The sequence below is a fragment of the Lytechinus pictus genome, unplaced genomic scaffold (assembly GCF_037042905.1).
Source record: "Lytechinus pictus isolate F3 Inbred unplaced genomic scaffold, Lp3.0 scaffold_20, whole genome shotgun sequence".
Taxonomy (NCBI): Eukaryota; Metazoa; Echinodermata; class Echinoidea; order Temnopleuroida; family Toxopneustidae; genus Lytechinus; species Lytechinus pictus.
This window is the reverse complement of record NW_026974141.1, coordinates 980,795-1,007,086: the sequence shown is the minus strand read 5'-3', so window position 1 is coordinate 1,007,086 and position 26,292 is coordinate 980,795. Positions and strand designations below refer to the sequence as shown.

Below are 26,292 nucleotides of genomic sequence, written 5' to 3'. Positions count from 1 at the left end.
TTTAACGATACACATACTGGCAATACATACACATCAATCTTCATTTAATTCGTTGTACACTATGGAATTATGTATGGAAAGTATAATGATCATTTGTTACAAATGAGGGATTGGAGATAAGCTGGAAGAGGCGGGAGGTAAATAGGTGTCAATACTCCGAAAGATATCTACTATAAAATGTGAAAAGTCACTGGAAAACGTTGACCCTTTTTTTTCACCGAAATATCGACAAACGACAGTCGGAGGATTACCCACGAGTAAACAGAGTGAATATTTGTCTGAAGCTAGTTTAGCAAAATGCCGTTTTTACAAACATGAAGATATATATTCAGGAAAAAAGTAAACAAATATAATATTTTTCATTTATCATTAATCAACACCAACGATTACTCTAGAGGAATGTTGCTATCATCTTTTTCATCAGTAATCATTTTAATAAACAAATTTAAAATAAATAACCTTTCATAACTTTTATTTTTATCTGTATTTATCATTTTATATTTATATGTTTCTATCCATATATGTATATACATAATTATCTGTAAATCTGTCACATATCTAAAAAAATAAACATATCTACCAATATACAAATTTGATGAAATTTACCTTTGTTAAAAAAGTAGATTATACAGGCCCTATCTGTTTATTTTTTTTCTTCTATTTTTGCATTAATCACTGTGCAATAAACTCATCCTAGTATAAGGAAGTATACATTTCATTGCTTGAGTAAAATTAATACATTATCAGTATGAACGTAATTATTCATTTAACGATGTTTTAACATATTTTCAGAGATATTTCATTGTTCATTCCTTTGTAAATCTGTTATTGATTTTATACACCTAATGATGAAAATACATGCATACGTTTAACTGTAAAAAAATGATTATAACTCACACGCTGGATCCGTTGGAAAGGACTAGAATTCCGGATCTTGTTCATGTCTCATAGCCCACCTGCTCACGAGGTTTTTAAGTACCCCCATAAAGTTTACTTCGAGGGGTTCGGGATATTCTATTGTCATCATTTTGCCACTTTTGCCTTTGCTATAAAGCCATAAGTAACTTCACAAGACCCGCGGGGGCCCGTTAAACAAATGGCTACGATCAAACGCAATTTCAAAATTCAATCACAATAGATTCAACCAACCAGGGAAGCGTTTCATCAACATTATTTGTCCTACAAGTTGTCGGATCTGACAACTCTTCTTGGCTCCGTAACACAAGGATTAGCGATCAATCGCTAAATTATTAAAATGACCAATCAAAATTAATATCACACATGCATTTGGCGCGAAATACTGACCAGGAACGAATCAGAAGTGTTCTCTCATATTTGCTATTCATCGCTAATCTTTGTGTTACGGAACCCAGATCTTGATTGGCTGAAAAGGCATTGTAACTGTAACTTTCGGATGGAACAGGATTTGTCGGATAAAACGTCCGACAAGTCCCGTTTCCCTGATGGCTGAAGCGAATATTTGGGAGTTGTGCTTGAATTTCTGAACCTCACATATAACTGTTACAAGTCTTCCAGTAATGAGGCCTCCCGCCTTTATGACTTATTTTCCCTTCCCCTTTCATCTCAGTGTATTTTTAATCTTTCATGAAATCGTCAGGTAAGTAGAATCGCATACATTCGTAATTCCGAAGCTTCGTTATTCCGAAGGTTCGTATTTCCGAAGGTTCGTAATTCCGAAGGTTCGATAGTCCGAAAACGAAGTGAGGTTCGTAGTTCCGAAGGTTCGTTAATCCGAAAACGAAATGAGGTTCGTAATTCCGAAGGTTCGTTAGTCCGAAAACTAAATGATTAACGAACCTTATTTCGTTTTCGGACTAACGAACCTTCGGAACAACGAACCTTATTTCGTTTTCGGATTAACGAACCTTCGGAACATCGAACCTAATTTTGTTTTCGGATTATCGAACCTTCGGAATAACGAACCTTCGGAATAACGCCACAAATGTTCGGATTAACGAACCCTTTTACGTTTTCGGATTAACGAACATCGAGGTATAGGCAATTTACGTGTTTCGGATTTACGAACCTTCGGAATAAAGAACCTTCGGAATTACGAACCTTCGGAATTACGAAGTGTAACCAGTAAAATGACCTAAGCCGAAGCAGCAGCATGTACAACAGTAGTGGCTGGCATCTCTTCCTCAGAGTGCCTTTGGCTCATCTGGTTATTGGTTTGCGATCGGCTTGTGTCAAACCAATCGGCGCTTCGTTGAGATCGTTCACGGTATGGAAACCCATATCCTCTCATTGACGGCAACGACCTGGATCCCATCCTCTGATCCCATCCTCCGCGGTGATAACCGGAGTAACGCTGGTACCGCGTCGGATGAGGGCGGTAGGGCGCGACCGGCGCGGTAGCCGCAGGACCCTTGGCGAAACCGCGTTCCCGCAGGAGATTCTCCACTCGTCCCATCTCATGGAAGTACTGCGTCAGCATAACCTCCGTCTCTCTTTTAAACGGAGGCGTGAACGGCGCCGGGGGAGGTGGGCGTGGTCGGTCAACAAATGGGCGGTTCACATGTGGCGGTGGTCTTCGACGCTCCCATGGGCGTGGTCCATCTCGCGTCTCGCTCCATCTCCAGTTACCGTGGTTGCTCCTCCAATTTGGCCGTTGACCAAACCCGAAGCGCCGCCCACCTGATGGTCTGTAGCCTCTCCGCCATGGGGGAGGCTGGATGTAATCATATTCACGCTGCCTGCTCCCCCTTTGCGACCACCATCGCTGCCCACCTTCGTGTTGGTAGAGACCCGATGTTGGGATATCTTCGCTTGATGACGTCGAGGCAGATTGATCTGATGTCCATTCGGGCTGTCTTGGTCGTCGAATGTGGCTCTCCCTCAGAATGTCGTTGTTGGCGTCGATAACGTCACTACTACCTGTTAGGCAAAAATGTTTAAATGGTAAATATCATTTTTTTTGTGCAAAACTCATTAAAAACTTATTCCTAAATATTTCAGAAATAGCTATGACATCTTGGGCGCGTTTTACTCGGAAGATCAGAACCAGAAGCACGATAAGCAAATGATGAAAATAACATGTTCAAAGACAACGGTTTGGTTAAAATCACATGCGTTCCACGTTTAAATGATCACATCTTTTTTCAAAAATTATATTCCAAAGAAAAAGCTCACTTCTGCGATAGATCCTCTCATGTTCACGCTGTGCGGCCTCTTTTGCAACCCGTTCTTCCATCATAGCATTCTGCAAGTGATGTTGTCTGTTCTGGAGCCCAACAAGTTCATTGGATAGGTTGGCGATGTTCTGCTCCAGGCCGTTGTACGTCTGCTGGACCTGGCGAGCCTGACCACGGAGAGCTTGTTCCTGGATAAAGAACATTTATGTGTTCTATTAGAGGAATGAGCGCGGGAAAAAAATACCACCCCCTCCAAAAAAAAAATTATATCAAATACTATATTTTGTTTACTTCAAAAATCAAAGGACATTTGCGTAATGAACCCCAAAATAGAGGGGTTACTACATGTCGTGTCAGTGGCAACGTTTTTTTTTATCCCGAGGGAGCAAAGTGAGCGAGCAAAAAATGTGACCTTGATTTTGTGATCTGTATTCTAACGTGATATTAATAAATTAACATCATATCTTACATATTTTCCTATCTTTTTCAATCGTTTTCTGTATTTTTTTTCTTAGTCCTGAATATTTGAAGTGCAAGCAAAAATTTTAACTTTTTTTTCTTAAATATAAAATGTAATTTATTGGTAGATATTGACGTAATATTCAGAACAAATTATCGTATTTCACCCTTTTTCATTCCCTTTCCTTTTTTTTTCAGGGTCGTCAATATTTCTACATTTTTTTTTTTTGGGGGGGGCATGGCCATTTTGATTTACCTGCAATGTTGCCTGTGTGACTGCAGTCCTCATCTCTTCGTTGGCTGTGTTATAACTCTTGATCTGTTCCTGGTATAGCTCCCTCTGTATCTGGGCTAAAGGAGTCTCCAATTCAGCTGATTTAATTTACGAAGGACAAAACGAGAAGTTACAGTTTATTGGCTGCAGTACTAGGAGTCATCATCATCCTCATCATCATCGTCGTCGTCACCACCACCACCAACAACAACAACAACAACCCCCATATCATAATCATCATCACCACCACCATCGTCATCATCATCATCATCATCATCACCACCACCACCACCATCATCATCGTCATCATCATCACCACCACCACCATCATCATCACCACCACCACCATCACCATCATCATCACCATCACCACCAACATCATCCTCATTATCATCATCATCATCCTCATCATCATCATCACATCATTATCGTCGTCGTCACCAGTATCATTCACATACATCATCATAAAATGTATTTACCACATGACAGATACTCGTCGGCTGGTTGATCTTTTGTCCTTTCCCAAGCTCTCAAGAGGTGACCGGTCTTTGCCTTTCTCAGCTGATCTCTCAGGAACACCTCCATTCGAAATAGAAGAGAGAAGAAAAGAGACAAGAGGAGCAAGTTTTATTAAACACAATTTCCAAATAAAAAGAAAGAAGAGAGAGAAAAGAACGAAAGAAGAAGAAAGGGAAGAGAAGAAAAGTAAGCAGAAAACTTTAACCCAGTTCCAAATGTTGATTTAATGACCAAGTCACTTCAACAAAACGGACCTCAAATCGAATATTATTCGCCATTCAAAGTGATGTATTAGCTTTGATAGTCGGTTTCATTGCACGTACGTGAACCGCCTATAGGCTATGTATCAACTCAGTGGAGCCCGCCATTATAAAAGCCCTCTCGCGGTAGGTCGCCTAACAGTCTTGTTAGCGACGCTTACGAGCATCTTCTTGCTCACTCTCCAAATTGTCTGCGATATTAAAATCCTAAAAACTAATGAAATCGTTTAAATTTAGTAAGACTATGAATGTTTATCATTTATATTGACTATCGGTGTATCAACCTATATCGAAATTATAAGCAAGTGTGTGTAAGAAAGCGAATTACCAGTCATTTTGATGAGTGATACAATATGCCAAAATTTATGAAAATATAGCGTAAATTTTATATAGCATTTCAAAATCCTTATTTTCAATATCCCCATAATTTTTTGTTGTTTTAAAAAATATCTTAATACATTAAATAGAATTTTCCCGACCTGGTAACGTTGGTAGCTTATTTTCTCCATCATTCATAAGAAAATTTTAGGCCTTCAAAATCAGGTTGTTTTTTGTTATATTTCTAAAAGAAAATAGTTAGATTCGAACTACTATACCATTGTTCTCCCGAAGAAGGGTTATCATCTCATAATTTTGTGTATATCGTACATAACATTAAATATTACGAGTGTAGCAATCAATGTTGGATAACATTTTTCACGATGAGTTACGTAATGAACTGACAAATCAAGTTCATTCTTAGCACGCGAGCCGCATAATGCTAAATTTTAGCGTGTGCAGACGAGGCTGATCGCCCTGGCTGTCCGTTCAGATTATCCAGTCCGATACTGGAGTCAGGTGGTATATTTTACGTACCTTTTCCCCTCGCGATGACCACTGTGCAGTTTAAGTGTTTTATTTTGATACTCAGTCTATGAAATTCATACTTTACCGATGTCTAAAAATGCTTGGAATATACCTGACACATAAATTATTTCATTTTCGGTGATTATTATTTCTTTCCTTAATTACAATAAGTCAACTTGATGTCAAGAACATTGACTGTATAGTTAAAATATAGGTTTGGGAAATATCGTGTTAAGTTTGTCCAATGTCATCAGCATCTCGGTATATGTTAAACAGAAAATATAAAACAACTATATGTTTTGTAAATTCCACGACCGCCTACACCATTATGGAACATATGAAGCCGACCTGCATGACCGCCGGGGGGGGGGCACTCAAATTATTTGTTAAAATGAAAGTAAGACCTTCAATATGCCTATTTTACCAGGCTCTTGTGATTATAAATTATAATCATGGTGAGTTGGGGGAGTGAAAAGGGTTGGATGAAATAGATTGGGGAGGGGTCGAGGCCGAGAGAAAAAAAGAATTAAGGGGCCAAAAGGAGATTGCAGGCCGGTAGAATGACAGAGGGGCAAATATTATTAGGGCAAGCTTTATTTGAGGAAGCTTGACCATAACAGGAGGGAATGAATAATAGAAGACAGTGGAAATTTAAATAGGGAGAGCTGATCTTTGAGATATATAAAAGCAAAAACAAAGAAAGAGAGAACAGGGAGATATAGAAGGAGGAGGAGAAGCCCTTGCAATTAAAATATATCAAACACACTTGTCTGGGGCGGCAGTGAGCACGGTGAGATGATGATTATTCCCCCCCCCCCTCCCTCTATCACCTATAGTCAGTAGCAGAGAAAGGGGGCTAATGGGACCAGCAGAAAATTGACTGATTGATCGATGAATTGAATTTGTTTAGCCAGATTGGCTAATAAAATCAATTTATTGACTGTATTGAATACAGTCACCAAAATAAAATACAGTAGCATTAAAATCAGTAATCTCGGACAGCTGGAAAGCTTATAGTAGGATCCCATTATGATAAAAGGTAAAAACTTAATATTTACACGATAAAAACAGGAATTACTATTAGAAATAAGAAAGATAAAGGGATGGTATATACAAAAGGAGGAGGAAGAGGAGCTGGATTGAGAGCCGAAAGGCTTCTCTAATCTTCCCTCCGTTTTCAACACAGAAACTACATTTTTTTAATTCTTAAAATTAATAAACTACTGTTAGAAAGATTTTTTTTAAAGTGCTTTAGATTGCATGGCCGAAAGTATAAAAACGAGACATTTCTCGCAAAGTGCCAATCAGCCCAGGTCATTACGAAATTATGTTTTGCTTTCTTGCAATGGTTATAGGGACTATCCGCCGAATCACGAGAGCCTGGTTTATCGCAGTTGTATGATTCAAAATTGTTGTAAATATTGCCATCATTTTTATTTTAACAAATCAGGAGCCGCCATGTCGTCTTCATGTCCCAGTTCGTGGAGGCAGCCGTGGAATTTACAAAGTTTACAGTCATTCTGTGATCTGTTTAACATACAGTGAGATACTCATGACATTGGGCAAACTTAACACGATATTTCCCAAGCCTTGACAATTCTTTCATTTTTAACTAGAGTATATACAGTCAATGTACACATTCTAAGATTGACTTTTTGTAATTCATGCACGTCGAAAGAAATAATAAAAGTCGAAAATGAGATCAATCATGTGTCAGGTATATTAGAGCATTTTTAGATATCGGTAAACTATTCATTTCACAGATTAAGTATCAACATTAAGCACTATAACACTGGACAGTGGTCATCGCAAGGGGAAAATGTACGTAGAATATACCACCCGAAACCAGCATGGCCAGTATGGGACTAGATAATCCCGTCCGACACACTAGGGATCAGCCCCGTCTGCGCACGCTAAAATTTATCATTCTGCGGCTCGCGTGCCAAGAATGAACTTGATTTTTTATCTTCATTACAAAACTCATCGTGAAAAAGATTATCTAACATGGATTAATACACTCCTAAAATGAATTGCTATGTATCATTTACACAACAATACGAGATGATAACCCTCCTTCGGGCGTAAAGTTGGTATAGTAGTTCGAATCTAACAATTTTCTGTTAGAAATATAACAAAAATTAACCTGATTTTGAAGGTCTGGCATTTCCTCATAAAGCCGAGAAACAGTAATCTATTAACGTTATCAGGTCGGGAAAATTCTGGTAAATGTAATAAGATATTTTTTAAAACAACAAAAAATTATGGGGATATTGAAAATAAGGATTTTGAAATGCTATATAAAATTTACGCTATATTTTCATAAATTTTGGCACTTTGCATCACTCATCAAAATGACTGATAATTCGTAATATAACCGGCAATTGCCTTTAAATTCGGTATGAGTTTGTACACCGATAGTCAGTGTAAATGATAAACATTCATAGCCTTACTAAATTTGAATAATTCCATCAGTTTGTAGGATTTTAATATCGCAGACATTATGGAGATTGAGCCAAACGATGCTAACAGGCGTTGCTAACAGGGTTGCTAGGCCCGAAAATCCGATTAAGCTCCGCCCACTTTTTACACTGAGTTGGAGGGATGAACGTACGTGATTGGTGCGAGTGACACACAAGAGAAAGACGTAAAAAAGATGGCGTCAAAATTAGGAAGTCAATGCTCGAGCATCTGCTTTAGTTTGAAATTAGACTTTGCTTTAAAACGGTTACGAACTAGAGTGGATGTTTGTGATGATGATAATGATGATGATGATCTTGATGACGGTGGTGGTAATAATGATGGTGATGATTATGGCGATGATGTTAATGTCAACGATCGTGAGTAGGAGATAAAAAAGGCTATAAGGAATGATATGAAATGGAATATGAAATGATACGAGATAATGAATTTAAAGGAGAATGAAACCCTTGAAACCAGCTGAATCCATATCAAAGAGAAAAATCAAAGGAACACATTGTTGAAAGTTTGAGGAAGATTGAATGAATAATAAGAAAGTTATGAGCATTTGAATATTGAGATCACTAGTGCCATGTAGATCCTCCTATCGGCAATGCGACCAAGATCTGTGATATCACACACGTACAACTCCCTCATTACTTTAGTACTTATTTCACTTATATTCTCACTTTTATAGAGTCTATCACAAGGTGAGGTGTTCTCTTTATGAGATGACAAGTACAGAGGTTTCACAACATTATATCATTGATGAATCGTTTGTCATATGATCAGAATGAGCAAAAAGAAATGTTTTGGGGTATATTTTCAGTGTCCAAATGGGAGAGTTGTACGTGTGTGACATCACAGATCTTGGTCGCATTGCCAATGGGAGGATCTCCATAGCATTATCTCGACATTCAAATGCTCATAACTCTTTTATTGCTAGTCCTATTTTACTCAAACTTTTGTTGATCTTATTTTTTGATTTTTCTGCTTTCACAAAAGCTAACTTGCTCCAAGAGATAGTGATAGGGATAGTGTGATATACCATGGCGGTGCCGGGCTGTCGAGGGGGCCAAGATAACTTGGCGTCAGGTTTTGTTTCCAACTTAATTACAGGGTTATGAACAAGTTAAACGGACCAGACCTTTCCTTGTGCATATTCTTTGTCCTTTTGTACCTTTTCCCCATTTTCTCTTCTTCCCCTTTTTAAATACTATTTTAAGCAGAAATCATAGGGGGTCGCCCCTGCCCCTATGTAGTACCGCCCCTGGATGAACCCGATGATGAGATGGACAATGATACTCACCACACTTCCGTCTGGCATCACGGCCTCATTGAGTGACATTCGATCTAGAGTGGTCTCCAGGCAATTAAGACTATTCTCTAAGAAATCTGCCTGTGCGTCTAGCTGAGCCCGTGCGTTTGCCGCATCCTGGAGGCTGTCCTCAAGACTACACCCGACTGGGACGTTGTAGTAGTTTAATTCCTGTGCCTCTGGTAGAATGATGACAATATCTAGAAAATACAGATAAATGAAACATTCACCAAATAGCGAAGACAACAATATTTTATAAAGATTTTTTAAAAATAAATATACACCTCTACACCCTCTACTTATTTATTAACTAACACAAATAAACGTCGTGAAAGTCATTCTAATGATTTGTTTTATTATATCAAATTATCAAAAACCCAAAATAACAATAATAAACTATTTAACAAACCTCAGAATAAAGGACATTCGAATCATCGCTGGGAACTAAGCCCCTTTTTAATGCACATTTATTAAGAATAGCGAAAAAATATCTGACTAAAAATCATGTCTCCAGACGGTATTAGCCAAGAGACAAGAGTGAGGGGTGGAGGTGGGAGACGGGAGGATAATGAGAACCACCAGAAATATGAGAAAAGTTCTTGGGAAAAAGGTATATCTTGTGCGCCTATAAATATTTTTAATCAATATATATTATTGATTATAATATTTCAACATAGAAGACCTCAATTTACGCAATTGCACAGAGCCATATGATGAATTTATTTTTTATTTTTGCTTTTTGTTATGTTCGGTTTATTTCACAATTTGAAAAGATATATGAAATACATGAATTGGTTACCATCACAGCTATCATCCAAGTCCTCGTTGCATCCGGTCGGCGGATTTTTTGGTGGCCGTATCTTTTCTTCTTCTGAAAAAAATCATAAGAAATTATTTTTAAAATATTTGATAAATTTCATCAAAACTAATAGTTGTCATTTGTGTCTCTGTAGTTCTATTATTGTAATTACTTGTTTATGAAATAAACCATTTTAAAATGCATAAATAGTGATTCGGTTGATTCTTTGTCTAATTATTTAATTACTTGATAATAATTTGTTTCGTTTATCTATAGAAAACATCTGTTTATTCACTCCTCGAGTACTCGGGTATTCGAAAGTCTAATCGTTACGTTAATCTAAAGTTATTAATTCATCAATCCTCGCAGGGCTTAGATGGGAGGGGGGGGGGGGTGGGGTAGGCAAGGAACCATGAAAATGATATAATTTTCCCCATTAAATAATATAACAGAGTATTAAAGACCCGCACTTGTCTTTTTGTCATTCATCCTTCTTCTGTCTTCCCTTTTCAAAAGCTTATTTTTTCTCTCTTCTCTCTCTCTCTCTCTCTCTCACTCTTATATACTTTTTTTAGGACTTGAACAATCTTAGGGTGGTCGACCCCCCTCGCCATGGTGCGCCGCCCCGGAATTAAAGTAGTTGACATCATTGAAAATTTGTTTTATCTATTTCGCTTCATTATCCTTCATTTAATTATCTAAGGTGGTAATTGGAAATGGGTTAATATGAATCAATACGAGACAGGATAAAAAAATATATGTTTTCTCATAATCCACATTTACCATTATCAATCTCAGCGAGTGCGGCATCTACAGCTGCCGATGATAGAACCCTCGAAATCTCGTTGGCGTAATCATCATCGGAACCAAGGTTGATGACGGATTCTACAACGTTCGACGTCGAGTCTCCAGCCCCAGAATCGACATCACCCTCGCGCCCATCGTCCTCGTCTTCGTAACGCCATGTTTGCATGTATTCACGGACGTCTTCTTCGATGACGGGACTGAGTGTCGGACGTCGAGACGATCCCGCTCGCTTGGACTCCGGGTGTGTCGATGGGGTCGGTAGGAAGATCTCAGGATCTATCTGGATATCGTCTGTTGTAGGCGAGGAAGCGTCAGATTCTGCTAAGTGTTGTGACAAGAGAGAAATATAGATCTGTTGGCGGGGCTTTGACATATAATTCCCGCGTAATATGGAAGTGTTGCATCTGACAGTGTAATGAAGTGACGATATTGTGCAGTTCGGATTCACTGATATAAGGTAGGGTCATTAATAGTTTTTTTTTTTAAATATTCTTGACGTAATGCATAAACAATTAATGAAAGATACCCCAAGAAAATAATGATGGAAATTATTTTAACGCAATCGCAATGTTTTATTGATAACCCGAATATAACCGATCAATGGTCTTGGAAAGAAGGTGGGGGAGGGAGGGGAGGAGGAGGATGAAAACAAAAACGAAACCAATAGGTCTTTTAAAGAAAAATCACCTTCTCCTTCCGGTTGTGGTCGTTGACTTCCTTCTTCTTTCTCTATTGGTTCGTCACGAGGAGGAGTGTGGAGACGAATTCCACGACCAATGACCACGAGAGATGATGGATCATCACATTGACGACGTTTTTTGTAAGTAACATCAATGCCGACATCATCATCGACTTCATCCTCTGTCGACTCAGATTCGTCCATCGGGGAATGATCTACAAGTAACGGACATGGTATTGAGGCTTGGTAGGTCAAGATTATTCTTACGAGTTTGCTCCTGTTTTGTGTGTTATTTTTTACTTCCTTCCACCCCTTTTTCTTCCTTTCCATCCTCTTCTTTTACTTTTACTTCTTCTTATTCTCCTCCTACTTTCTTCTTCTTTTTCCTTTTTTCTTCTTCTTTCTTCCTTCTTATTCTTCTTCGTCTTCTTCTATTCGTCGTCGTCTTATTATTATTCTTCTTCGTCGTCGTCGTCTTCTTCTTCTTCTTCTTCTCTTTCTCCTTCCTCCACCTAATTTTCATCATTATCATCTCCGTAATGATCCTCGACATCACCATTATCGTCATCCTCCTCGTCATCATCACAACCATCACCACACTCATCATTCCCAATAAATATCACCATAACATGCACCAATACCATCACCATCGTCATGGCCAAAGCCCTTACTTTTCATATTTTTCATTATATCGCCGCCGACTCCACCACCATAGTAAGCTCATCATAACCATCGCCATCTTCATTAATCATAATCATCATCATCGTCCTCATCATCACCACCATTAATATCATCATCCTCATCATTATCACTAGATCTAGACACTAATATCAGATATCATATCACCATCTTCACCACCAACAACAACAACGATGATATTATCATCCTTTCGGGCATGAGTGGGATTCATATGAATCACTTCACTTCCCTTTTTACTCACCTTCAAGAAATATTTCTTCCCCTCCTGAATAGCCAGCCGAGAGGGCATCTTCACTGCTGAGCAGTTCTCTCATGTCCTCATACCCAGATATTTCATTAAACTTGGCATTGTTCTCGTAAAATTTGTCAAGACCAGCATCGACTACAGTCTCGACTTTGGCTTGGTCCCCTGCAGCAGATAACTTTGCGACATCAAACCGCCCATGCTGCCGGTCGTCGATGTAGACTTGGGTATTGCTGGCATTTTTGTTCAGAATCTTTTCTTGGAGTTGGACGACTCTTCCATTTCGATCAAAACTTGAATCAAGTGCTCTTTCATCGGTCATGGTTACACGGCCGAGAGATGAGGTTAAGTTCACCTTAAACTACTAACGATTTTTTTTAAAGGACGAATCCTGTTTGAACAATTTTGAAGAAAAATTAATGAACGAAAAACATTGCCCTGTCCTAGCACAAAGTCAACGCAATTTGAATGGAATTTGAAAATTTTGTCGACTCAATTAAAATTATAATTGGCGCGGCGCATGCCAAAATGTATGATGCGCGCGCGCGAATTGCGCAAGGCGCATAGTGTGATATGACGTAATACACGTAGAGTGATGAAATTGATTGGTCGAATGTTTCCACCAATCAAAAACTAATTAAGACATAGAGGAATAGGGGTTCCCATTTCATAAAATTTGTTAGGCCTTAAAGGAGAATGAAACCCTTGAAACCAGCTGAATCCATATCAAAGAGAAAAATCAAAGAAACATATTGTTGAAAGTTTGAGGAAGATTGAATGAATAATAAGAAAGTTATGAGCATTTGAAAATTGAGATCACTAATGCCATGTAGATCCTCCCATTGGCAATGCAACCAAGATCTGTGATGTCACACACGTACAACTCCCTCATTACTTTAGTACTTATTTCACTTATATTCTCACTTTTATAGAGTCTATCACAAGGTGAGGTGTTCTCTTTATGAGAGGACAAGTACAGAGGTTTCACAACATTATATCAATGATGAATCGTTTGTCATATGATTAGAATGAGCAAAAAGAGATGTTTTGGGGTACATTTTCAGTGTCCAAAAGGCAAGAGTTGTCCAATTTTGGACACTGAAAATATACCCCAAAACATCTCTTTTTGCTCATTCTAATCATAATGACAAACGATTCATCAATGATATAATGTTGTGAAACCTCTGTACTTGTCCTCTCATAAAGAGAACACCTCACCTAGTGATAGACTCTATAAAAGTGAGAATATAAGTGACATAAGTACTAAATAAGTAATGAGGGAGTTGTACGTGTGTGACATCACAGATCTTGGTCGCATTGCCAATGAGACGATCTACATGGCATTAGTGATCTCAATATTCAAATGCTCATAACTTTATTATTATTCATTCAATCTTCCTCAAACTTTCAACAATATGTTTCTTTGATTTTTCTCTTTTATATGGATTCAGCTGGTTTCAAGGGTTTCATTCTCCTTTAATCATTTTTTCCATGATACCACGAAGTCTTGCTTTCGATTGGTTACTGAACGAAAATAGGTAACAGACGAGGGACTTGGGGTCAAATGACCCCCATATCTTCGGGACATAGAAAAAGAAGAGGAGAAAATGGGGAGGGAAAGGAAAAGAGGGTGAAATATACTTTCTGAATAATAAGTTAAATGTATTACAAAAATAAATTTTTATATTAAAAAGTGTTGGATCGCTTGCTGCACTCGCCTGCAGCTTTTTTTAAAAGAAATTTCTGGCTCTTTATGACATATCTGCCCCTCAAAAATCTCGGTTTACAACGGCACTGTAAAAAAAAAAAAAAAAAAACTGTGCTATAGACCCCTGATGCCGCTAACGGCTTTTTAAGGGGGGTCTTGTTATGTAAATATGCCTATTTTGATTTATAAATGAATATTTTCCTAAATCTTTTAGACCAATATTTCAAACTATAAAAAAATCACAATGTGATTTCTTAAATTACTCACAAAGTTAGCACAAGTCTTTAAACTAAAAGCAAACGATTTATGTAGGCCTCAGTAGGAAAAATAAGAGGGAGGTAAGTAAAGATTGAAGAATACACACAAAATGGTCGGGAGGTGGGGGCATAAGAGAAGGATAATAAAAAACTATTCCTATTTCTTTAATTTCTCTTGTCAAATAACAAGGAAGATGGAGGTTAGGGGGGCAGTTAAGGGGCCATGATCGTTATACAGTGCGTCCCACAAAAAACGAAACCGAGATTTATCGATAATTTATCATACAATGATACAATAGACAAATGACCTACCATTGTAAAGCTCAGAATCTCCTCTTTCATCTAAAATTACTTAGATTCTTTCTCATTCATGCATGAGTGAGCAAAAACAATTTGAAGAGGGGATAGCAAAAAGTCATTTGGCGGGCTGTATCTGGGTTTCAAAAAGAAAACCACATTTCTAAAAAGTTCAATAGCTGCTCTTTAATTTGATACCTCAATTACAGAAAATGGTCAAGAAATAACAAAGTTCTGGTTATTTGAAATAAGGCTTGAATTTCAATAATTTCATAAAAAATGAAGGGGTTCTGCAGGCTAGCGTTCAAACTCACTTCACACTCCGTTTTGTTGACGATCAGCCATGCATTAAGTCTTTTGTTAACCATGTGGGAAACCGGTGAAAACACGTTTATTTAATGAAATTATGGAAATACAAGAATTGTTTCGAGAGAACATAACTTGTTTACTTCTTGACCATTTTTTGTGATTAAGGTATCAAACAAAAGAGCAGATATTGAACTTTTTAGGCATGCGATTTGCTTTTTGAAATTCAGATACCCCCCGCCAAATGAGTTTTTGGTATCCTTTCTTCAAATTGTTTTTGCTCACTCATGCGGGAATGAGGAATATCAGATGAAAGAGGAGATTCTAAGCTTTACATTGGCAGGTCTATTGTATTTGTGATTAAGTTATGATAAATCATCGCTTAATCTCGGTTTCGTTTTTTGTGGGTTGCACTGTATAGTAGTTACAAAGGTTTGGGCTTGGGGCTGCAAACACGGAATGACACACATGTACGTCACAGATTCATAATTAAATTCAAAATCGTTTATTTATTTCGGTCCAAACAATAACGAAATATTCTCAGTTTGACGATGAAACAGAACAAACACAACAAAATAAGGGAATTTTTTATGTTTATTCACTTATCTATTATTATCAATATGATTATTTTATTTATTAATAATGTTATTATCATCACTATTCATTCATTCATTTATATATTTATTTATTCATTTAATATTATTATTATTCTCATTATTAATGTTAGTGTTACTATCAATTCATTTTTATTTATCATTATTATAATACTTTATTAATTAATTAATTTATTTATTTATTCATTTATTTACTTTATCTATTATTATCATTATTATTATCTTCTTTTTTTTTTGGGGGGGGGCGTATATAAAGTTGCTCGTGTAGGTTACCCGTGGCTTGAAAGACTTTCTTGTGTTAAACTTTGCACCTAATAAGATGCTAAAGTTGTGCGTGACTTTACCAAAAGCTTTATGAAACACATTACTTGAAACATAATATACATATTATTTGGCATAAAAAGTATTACGAATATGGTTACTTTGTAATCATGACCAATACAATGGTCGCAGGTCTCAGCAGCCTATCACAATTAAGGTTACCATGACACGTATAATAATGACAAAGTTACATAGTTGTAAATATTTGTGAAAAGGAAACCGCGAAGGAGAACGTTTCACCAACACCTTTTTTGTCCGAAAAGTTGTCAGATTTGACAACTTTCATTGATTATGATTGGCTGAGAAACACTGCTATTATATATGGTAACTGACAGATGAAACGGGACTTGTAGGAAAAACGTCCCTTTGCCCTGGACGCGATTATTTTTTCCTACGAACATTTTCTTCCCGACATCACCGGAAAGATTTAAATTAATTGGCAATGATTCGAGTAAAACCGGTCAGCGTAGCGCAATGGGATAATCCTTGCGCAATGGCTATGTCCAGGTTCCAATCCCAATGTAAAGGCAAGTACTTAAGATTAACAATTTCTCAATTTTTTACTTGAAAAAGAAAAAAAAGGGGAGGCTTTGGACAAAACAGAAGTCAATGCCATGTAGCCTAATTCAAAGACTCCGAAACGGCTTATCTGTGGTATACAGAAAGATAAAAGGCCGACATTTCCGTAAGAAAAAAAAATCGCCCCGGACGGGACACGTGCTGATCTTAGAACCAACTCTCCGTGCCCGTTACATCTTCTGTGACGTATCTCTTGGCTAACCAATCACCTACATTCGGACTGGTTGGGTAGCGTAGTCGTGGTTTCTCGGCCTCAATGGCTTTAACGATGACATCAATGACCGGCTCGGCTGTCTGAGGACTGAGGATGTCGGGATTGCTAATAATCTTCCGAAACTCCATAAATTGCTGCAGGAGAACAATAATTATAATGATGATAAGACTGGTAAACGTAGTTTTGATTTAAAACAAGCTAATTCAATTTAATTTATTAAATATAAATTATTATGTATAAATAATTATATATATATATATATATATATATATATATATATTGCAATATTTGTCTGGTATTCTTTCCCCTTTCCTTTTGAGGCCTTTATCAAATTCAAACTCTAAGCTTAAGGTGAAGGTCTCCCACTTTTCAAAATGTATTATGTCGATATACATGATATATGTATATATTTTTTTTTTTCTGCTATTTGTTTTAATAATTATTAAAAAAAAAATTATCAGGTTGAAATATATTTCAATTAGATTGTTAGAATGTGTATATGCATATGTTATTCATTATGTAATTTGTGTACTGTTATGTTATGTTAAGAAAAAATGATTACACTTGCACCCACTTGTTCAGTAATTACCAATCTTAGTCACAAACCCTTTTTTATGAGGCCGCCATCAATTACAAGCTTAACCGCTCACGATGGTGGCGGTCTCCTGCGTTCATTTGTTAGTGTTCCTTTTTTATCATTAAAATGTGAAGTATGAGCCCACACCATTTTTTTCTAATTATGTATTATGTTTACATCATTTTTTTTCTAAGTATGTATTATGTTTATATTTTATACATTATGGATTATTTTGTATATTACAAACAATGTAAATATTTTTGATATTGTATTGTGAGCGCAGAAATAAAAATAAAACAAACAAACAAGCAAATATACTCTTGTTATTGGAATGTCGAAATAAATAAATCAAATCAAATCAAATCATGTAAATATATATAAACATATATGTAATTTCAATATCTGCTATGCAGGCGAGACAAACGTAATTAGCAATGTGTGTTCATTTGTGGTAATCTTAATTATTATCATAAGAATAGAGGAAAACGGATGAGCAACGTAGAGGGCGTTAACACTACTGTGGCTGAAGGGCGTTGACACCCTCCCTCTGCGTTCGTTAGATGGAAATTTACCTTCTTTGTATCTTCGGATACACTGTTCTCATCTAAATCAGAGATCGCCATCATATTTTCTCCAAATTTAGTCAATACGGGCCCAGGCTGCACAGTGCTAATACTGCGAAATAAATTAATCGAAATGGAGGAGTTGGGAAACTAAAATATTTGTTTTAAATTAATTGATGAATCTACGGTATGTATTATACATCAATCATAAATTCATGTATGATTGAAAATAAACATCGAGTATTAAACATTGAAGGTCAAGTCCACCCCAGAAAATTGTTGATTTGAATGGATAGAGAAAAATCAAACGAACATAACACTGAAAATTTCATCAAAATCGGATGTAAAATAAGACAGTTATGACATTTTTAAATTTTGCTTATTTTTCACAAAACAGTTATATGCACAACTCATTGATGCGCAAATGAGAAAGTCGATGATGTCACTCACTCACTATTTCTTTTGTTTTTTATTGTTTGAATTATACAATATTTCAATTTTTACAGAATTGGCAATTGCGACCAACTTGATATAATCACAAACTGTTAAAGTCATGGTAATTGCACATGTTCGGGGAGGAATAAAATTTTGTTCCACACGATGACGAGGAGAAAATTAGAATTTTTCATATTTCATATAATGAAATACAAGAGAAATAGTGAATGGGTGACGTCATCTGTCTGCTAATTTGCATACCGACCAGGATGTGCATATAACTGTTTTGTGAAAGTAAGCAAGACTTTAAAATGTCATAACTTTCTTATTTTACAACCGATTTTGATGAAATTTTCAGTGTTGTGTTTGTTGGAATTTTCTCCTTTTATTCAAACCAAGTTTTTAATTGGGTGGACTTGTCCTTTAACGAGAAATGCCAGGGGTGTGTTTCATAGTGCTGTTCGCAAGTTAAGAGCGATTTTTAGGAACGACTGGTGAACCTTACTTAGGCGCTTAACCATCGCCAATTAACATTTTGGTATATACCATGTAGACAGAATCACCAGTCGTTCATAAACTCGCGCTTAACTTATGAACAGCTTTATGAAACACCCACCAAATGTGGTACCTAAAAAAATACATCAACCACTCAAGTGTCTTTTCTTATGAATAAATGAGTTTGCCAAAATTACTTACTCTGCATGGGAGAAATTGTGTTATTGCTGAGGAATTCTCAAAATTGGCATCGTAATCCTGCCAGATGTTATATTTTTCCAAGCAATAAGATATTATTCCACATGTGCTTATAATTCTTTGTTGGTGATCTTCAGCATTTCAGTGTGATCTTCTTTCAGCTTAGATTTCATGAAATCGGAAGCTCAGTTTACATGTATGTAACTATTCCAGATCTATATTGATCTACATAGTGAGATCGTGAGAATTATAACCTTGGATTCAGAAACTTTCTCATGAAATCATTGTCTGCAATTCTATTCATTTATCTTTAACAACGATGTAAAAAAAATCAGACAAAATAATGTTAATGATTCTACTTTAACTACCGATGAAAAATAGAAAAGAATTATACCACAAACTAATTAGGCCTAATTTTTTTTCAAAATTAAAGATGATCAACCCCGCTTGTTTGATTCTGTACTGCTGCTATATAACCCTAAAACATTCAATTATATATTAAATATATATATATATGTACAATATCAGAGGGGTAGTTTAGTTGTAATTCATATTTCATACATTTAAACCAACGAATGCAGAGGGCGTTTTGTTTGCAACCAACCGGCAGCGCGCCAACCGGCATTGCACAGTTTTGACACCCTCTACGTTCGTTGGTTTATACCACTTACCCTATTCCAAATTCTTTGAGTTGTGGCCGTAATGATTCGGTTAGTCCTTCCATTGCAAACTTACTAGCGTTGTACATGTCCATAAACGGAATACCTTAAGATGTAGAGAGGTATCCGGAAGAGGGGGGGGGGGGTTAGAGAAATAGTGGAAAAAATATTTATAATATACATGACAAAGAATTTGATTTCGTGATTATTTTGTGCCTTTAACTAAATGCAATATTTGATATCGAGAATAGAATGATAAGAAAACGGATACAACGACTTTGTGCGATAACCCCTTTACTCATATAACTTCCAAATTACGTAATATCACCATGTCGTACCCTATGATATTTGTCCATATAGGCTTATTTGACAGTTTGACGGAATTTGATGTAGACTGATTGGCGATTGCTTTCAATTCGGTATTTTTTTTTAAACGACAAAAAATAAAGTTTTTGTCAGGTGACTATATAGTTCCTATACTCTTCAGCGAAGAATATTGTCGTTAAAGTGGTAGAGTTAAAATTCTAAGCAACCTTACATCCTTAAAGATTAAGATATTAAAAATAAAAATTTGTTGTTTTCAATTTAAAACGTTTGTTGTAACTGCTAAACAACTGCTACAAAGTTTATATAGTAAACAGCGTTATTCTTGTGTCATTTGTTTCGCATTTCCGATGTCTTATTATTGCCAATACGTGGAATGTTTATATATATATATATATATATATATATATATATATATATTGTAAAGAAATGGATGAAGAGAACAATGGTAGGCGTAGCTTAAATCAAGGTTCCCCAGAGCTATCTACCCTTCTCTTCTCTTCATCCATTTCTTTACAATATTTAAATAAAAAGAGTTGCCAATGCTGTTGTACGTGTATAACTTTACACATATATATATATATATATATATAATAACATAGCATCCTTACTGTCTAAATGAAGCAAAAATAATTGTAATTTATGACCTACCAAGATGTCCGACAATGCTGCTGATATTGACGATACTACCGGATTTCTGTTTCTTCATGACTGGTAGAGCTCCTTTAATCAATCTAACTGTACCAAAATAATTGGTTTCAAACATGATCTTAGCTTTATCCATACCCATCGTCTCCAGAGGTCCGAAGAAACCATATCCAGCATTGTTAACTGAGACAAAAAAAATAAGAAGAAAATTATTTTTTTTTAAATCGGAAACCTGGTTTCTTTAAAGTGTGCTTGTAAATTAAGAGAACATTTCTTTGATAAAAAGTAAGGACGGTATTGAAGTTCAGGGGAAATTATAATTTTAGGATTGGCGAAGCAAACCTTTGTAGTAAAAAAAGTTAGAAGATGAACATATTTAGGTTGTAGCAATAATCGAAATAATCGGATAAGGGAACTTTGGCAACCGTGACGTAAAAAAATCAAGGACACAGTAAATGTATTGAAAATGTGATTTAAATGTCAATGAATAGCTGGGAGGTCTTTGTCGAAAATTGATGAACCGGAAGAGCAGTTTTGCCCTAAGTTTCGGAGCTGACGGAAAGTTGCAATTATGTCGTTTGTTACAGAGTCCAGGACGAAACTGCTGTTTCGATGCATTAATTTTCGACAAAGACTTCTTAGTCGCTCGTCATCATGAAGGGCTTTTGACAATACATTTTCGTGGATGTAGGGACGTCTCACGTCACTGGTGGATGCGAAAACCTCTTATAGTGAAAGGTAAAAGCGCATATTTCCCAATGCATTGTAATCACTTGAAACTTGATACTATACTCTGATACTTGAATTTCACACTTTTTATTCTGGACTTTTACAATGGGATGGAACGAAGTTTTGGCGTTATCATAATAGATGTACTTTTGAATAAAATCCCATTTATTCCATATTTGTGAGTTCATAGAATGGCAATCAGGCATCATTCTGGAAACAGATCTTGTGTTCGTTGCCCCATCAGCCAACATAATATTAACCATTGTTAAATAAGTATTCGGGAAGAGATATAGTTTGTAATTATCCAGGTAATAGACCTTTTCGTAAATGAATTCTGCACATTATAAAAAATGTTATTTGGGATAAACATTCAAGATGGTCGTCAAATTCATTGCCTTAAGCATTTGTGATTATAGGGCCTATTCCTTTTAAAAAGTCATTTTCGCCTCATTAACCGAAGAGCAGCAGAACAAGTGCCATGGTAATGGTAGGTCTTATTGATATTTTTAGCCCAAAGACAACCTATTTGCTAAAAATAAATGTAACATGCAATATACGATTTCCAGATGTGATCACTGATGATATATTCTAGTCGACTTGTTTATGGTATGTATATCTTTGTTTCTTAGAAGCTGAAAACCCCTGAATGCTTTGTCTGGGAAAGCTTTACGTATAATCTTTGAAAGATGTTGACAAAAATAAGCAAAATGGTTTGAGAATAGTTGCTCATGAGCTAATAGGTTAAAACACACTCTCACCTAGAACATCAATACGCCCGTGTTTCTCCATGATGAAATTATAGATGCTCTTAACTTGATCATCTAGTGTGACGTCAAGCTGACGTATGAACAGTGTCTTGTCGAGGTTGTCACCCGCAGCCTCCGTGAGGGCGTCCTTCTTTCCTAGGTTTCTCATCGTGGCATAGACCAGGTACTTGCTGTTTGGATCCTTGGCCAACCTGACCGCGAGCTCCATGCCGATCCCGGTGGAGCAGCCGGAGATGAGGGTGATAAGAGGAGCCATGATTCCCAACTCTGTGTTTATTTAAGAAAAGGAGCGACATTTTGGGCGATTCATTAATTCATTTTAATTGACAAGAATATTTTTGTTCTTTCATTTCATTTTTTTTTCTCTCATTAAAACACATTGAAATCAATTTGTAATAAAGAATATAGGCCTACTTACAAGTTTTATATCGATCTTTAATGTACCCTGTTTCCACTTTGTTGCAAGTCCACCTCCTTCTCACCCCCAAAATGCAAACACCCACCAACCACTCCCCACCATCACCAGCACCAAAATCTCGACGGAGAATAAATAGCACTTGTTTTTCGAGAAAACTGATATGGACAATTAATAGTACATATAGAAAAGAGAGTTATTTGGAATGAATGTCACTGTGCAGCAAATAAGGGAGATCAAGTTTATACGATTGTTAGACTTACCAGAAGATGGGTAGGGGTGATTTCATCAACAACCCCCCCCCCCCCAAAAAAAAAAGTAATTGGAATAAAAATAATAAGTAATAATAACAATATTAACAATAGTAATAATAATAATAATAATATTAATAAAGTAAAAAAAATATCTAAATCAATAAACAAAAATAAAAACTCATAATTAAGAAAAACTATAACAATTAAAATAAATAAATATGACAAGCCCCTCCCAACCCCCCCCCCCCAAAAAAAAAAGATAAGGTTAGCACCAAACAAACTTTTTTGACAAGAAAAAAAATCAAATGGGTGTGATCTAGGTGCCACGGATCCGCTCCTGGAGTAGACCTTATAGAATGTAAAGAAGCTGCAGTAATACTAATGATAAGCAGTATTATAATGATGGTGGTTGTATTGTGTAATATAGCAGTAATGCGCAGTAGTACTAGCAGTAGGAGAAATAGAAGAATTAGTATTATAGTAGCTGCAGCAGCAGCAGCAGCAGTAGTAGTATAGTAGTATATAGTAGTAGTAATAGTAGTAGTAATAGTAGTAGTAATAGTAGTGGTAGTAGTGGTGGTGGTAGTAGTAATAGTAGTAGTAATAGTAGTGGTAGTAGTGGTGGTAGTAGTAGTAGTAGCAGTAGTAGTAGTAGTAGTAGTAGTATAGTAGTAGTATAGTGGTAGTAGTGGTAGTAGTAGTAGTAGAAGTAGTAGTAGTAGTAGTAGAAGTGGTAGTAGTAGTAGTAGTAGTAGTAGTAGTAGTAGTAGTAGTAGTAGTAGTAGTAGTGTAGTAGTAGTAGTAGTGGTAGTAGTGGTAGTAGTAGTAGTAGAAGTAGTAGTAGTAGTAGTAGTAGAAGTGGTAGTAGTAGTAGTAGTAGTAGTAGTAGTAGTAGTAGTAGTAGCAGTAGTAGGAGTAGTAGGAGTAGGAGTAGTAGTAGTAGTAGTAGCAGTAGCAGTAGCAGTAGCAGTAGCAGTAGTAGTAGTAGTAGTAGTAGTAGTAGTAGTAGTAGTAGTAGTAGTAGTAGTAGTAGTAGTTATTGTTTTTGCTGTAGAAGTAGTGGTATATATGACCATAACAATGGAAATAAAATGAGTGACTCACCTATTTTGTTCTATACGTCTCCAATATTACCGCAAATGGACAGCACACACACCGAATAATGGGGGAGAAATCTATTCATGTGCCTTCGAGACTTCGCCCTTTTCGAGTTATGTAACAAAATCGATAAATTGTTTGCTCCGAGAGATTATGCAAAGTAGATCCTACAGGAATTAGATCGGATTGATAGATTGGAATACTATGGGTATCGTATGGAAACGTAAATCACGACATGTCTTGCAAAGGGGCGGGGCCATTGTGGGCGGGGCAAGGAATTTTCAATGGGAAAGGGAAGGCGACATAATTGAATTACTGAGGACTCTTTATCATATTACAGATTCTGCACTGCCTATAGCCCCTCTCCTTTGTAAACTCGTCTTCCCTCCTCTTCCCCATTTTCCTTCTTTGCCGTCCTCTTTAATCACGGTTGTAAAATCCCCCCTTCCCTCTCTCTCTCTTTTATAATTTTGTCGTCTATTCCAGTCAGTGCTGCAATGATCATAATAATTAATTATTGTAATTAGTGTCAATCTGGGCTCCGTAACACAAAGGTTTGCGATGGATTGCAAATATGTAAGAACCGCTCTGATTGGTCCCTGGTCAGTAATTTAAACCAAATGCGCTTGTAACATTGATGTTAATTGGTCAGTTCATTTAGCGATTGACCGCTAATCTTTGTGTTACGGAGCCCAGGTTTATAGAAATTTAAGAAAAAATATAAATTTCCAATAAAAAATACCTCAAAACACTTTATATGTAACAATTAACCGACATTATCAAATGGAAAACATATTAATCTTCTTCTTCTTCCGCTTATATCGGAGATCAACATCAGCAGGGTGCTGCATAAAGAATGTCCATCAGCAGTTAATGATTACAGATATGACAGAGAGAAAAGAGATGTAATACGGCTAATATGATCAACCAGAATAACTAGGACTGTTTAGTGTTAACTGGTCAATAATTCAAATTCAATTCAATTTATTTACTTTAATCAATCGGTCAGTCATAATTAAATACACATATATAACAGATTTTGAAAAAAAAAATAAACGTTGGATTATAGGAGCCCCTGGAGGTTCTTGGTAAAATTTGTGGTTGGGTCACCACCACGACATACGAGTAATACAAATCAATTTAAACATAAGGAAAAAGACAACAAGATGTGTGGGGTAGGCCTATATGTTCAATCATCAATCTACAGGATGACTTGGCAGTTTAACATTGCATCATCAATCATTAATGATTTACAATAAGCCTGTTCACAGTTGTAAACTGCGCACGAGCAGAAAAGGGTCATTGGAGACAACCATGAAGGTGGCTTTCAAATTCAATGACATAGGCATTTGTGATTTGATGATTATTCATGTATTCCTTTCAAAATATTTATCACATCCAAGCTGAAGAGTAATAAATAGAGCCTTCATAATCACTGGTATTTGACAGTAGCCTAAACAATAGTCAAATGTGCCAAAGGCAGACAATAAAACAGATTTCCAAACTTTATCCCCGATGTACTATTCTAGTCACCTGGTCTATACAATGCCTTTTGTTCTTAGAATTTGAATACTCTACCGGTAAAGCTTACGCAACATCTACATTTGAAAATGATAGTGCTTATCCTAATGAAAAATCACAAAGGTCATTGGAGAAAAGTTGATCATGAGCTAACCGTGAACTGGCTTATTTAACGATAATATCGTTACACTTCTAAAGACTTAGAGGGGGGCTTCGAGGAAGATTATCGATTCAGCATTATCATGATTATTCGTTTCTCTTTAATAATAATGATAATAGTAATAGTAATAATAATAATAATAATAATAATAACAATAATGATAATAAAAATGATAATGATAATAATAAGAAGAAGAAAAAAAATGATTATAATAATATGGAGCCTTTATACAGCGCTTAATACAATAAAGTTTTTAACCGCTTTACAACTAAAATTGGAGGTCAATAAAACAAGTAAAACGTAGTAAATGTAGATAGAAACAAAGTATGAATTACAAGTGTACAATATTAAGCGGTAATTATCAATACTAATGCAATATAACAAGATAATAACATATAGCTAGTCATTTCAACAGCTTACTTGTTTTCTTATGTTGATTGAAAAGATATGTTTTGAGTCGATTTTTAAATACATTGTTTTATATACGTTTTATTTCCTTTGTGATAAAATCTTTAGTTACATTTCCATCCATATTCGTCTTATTGTGTCTCACGAACTAGTAAAAATAATTCATTTTCTTATTATAATCATCAACCATGTCAACACGACCACTACCACAAACACTGTACAATACAAG

General features: G+C 36.2%; 2 protein-coding genes across 2 annotated transcripts; both read right to left on the bottom strand.

The window, feature by feature from the left end:
• Nucleotides 1-2,113: 2,113 nt before the first annotated feature.
• Nucleotides 2,114-12,838, bottom strand: LOC135157916 (uncharacterized). The gene is made up of 9 exons (XM_064115111.1): nucleotides 12,514-12,838; nucleotides 11,582-11,788; nucleotides 10,871-11,215; nucleotides 10,088-10,159; nucleotides 9,280-9,488; nucleotides 4,368-4,467; nucleotides 3,871-3,986; nucleotides 3,154-3,343; nucleotides 2,114-2,898 (listed from the first exon to the last, which is right to left on the bottom strand). Exons 1-9 carry the CDS (start codon nucleotides 12,836-12,838, stop codon nucleotides 2,114-2,116), a joined length of 2,349 nt encoding a protein of 782 aa, XP_063971181.1.
• A 3,096-nt stretch (nucleotides 12,839-15,934) lies between these two features.
• Nucleotides 15,935-24,408, bottom strand: LOC129283232 (retinol dehydrogenase 8-like). The gene is made up of 6 exons (XM_064115012.1): nucleotides 23,981-24,408; nucleotides 22,199-22,474; nucleotides 20,715-20,894; nucleotides 19,752-19,845; nucleotides 17,962-18,064; nucleotides 15,935-16,946 (listed from the first exon to the last, which is right to left on the bottom strand). Exons 2-6 carry the CDS (start codon nucleotides 22,461-22,463, stop codon nucleotides 16,746-16,748), a joined length of 843 nt encoding a protein of 280 aa, XP_063971082.1. The 5' UTR covers nucleotides 22,464-22,474; nucleotides 23,981-24,408; the 3' UTR covers nucleotides 15,935-16,745.
• Nucleotides 24,409-26,292: the final 1,884 nt, after the last annotated feature.

Bases quoted from the DNA above. Each gene is read 5' to 3' on its own strand.
- LOC135157916 (XM_064115111.1), bottom strand. From the start codon at position 12,838: ATGACCGATGAAAGAGCACTTGATTCAAGTTTTGATCGAAATGGAAGA. The intron at 10,160-10,870 runs GTAAATGTGGAT...GATTTTTTTCAG, and splicing joins ACTCGCTGAGATTGATAATG to AAGAAGAAAAGATACGGCCA. The intron at 4,468-9,279 runs GTGAGTATCATT...TTTCGAATGGAG, and splicing joins TGATGCCAGACGGAAGTGTG to GTGTTCCTGAGAGATCAGCT.
- LOC129283232 (XM_064115012.1), bottom strand. From the start codon at position 22,463: ATGGCTCCTCTTATCACCCTCATCTCCGGCTGCTCCACCGGGATCGGC. The intron at 19,846-20,714 runs GTAGGTCATAAA...CTACATCTTAAG, and splicing joins CAGCATTGTCGGACATCTTG to GTATTCCGTTTATGGACATG. The intron at 16,947-17,961 runs GTAAATTTCCAT...GTTCTCCTGCAG, and splicing joins TATCCGAAGATACAAAGAAG to CAATTTATGGAGTTTCGGAA.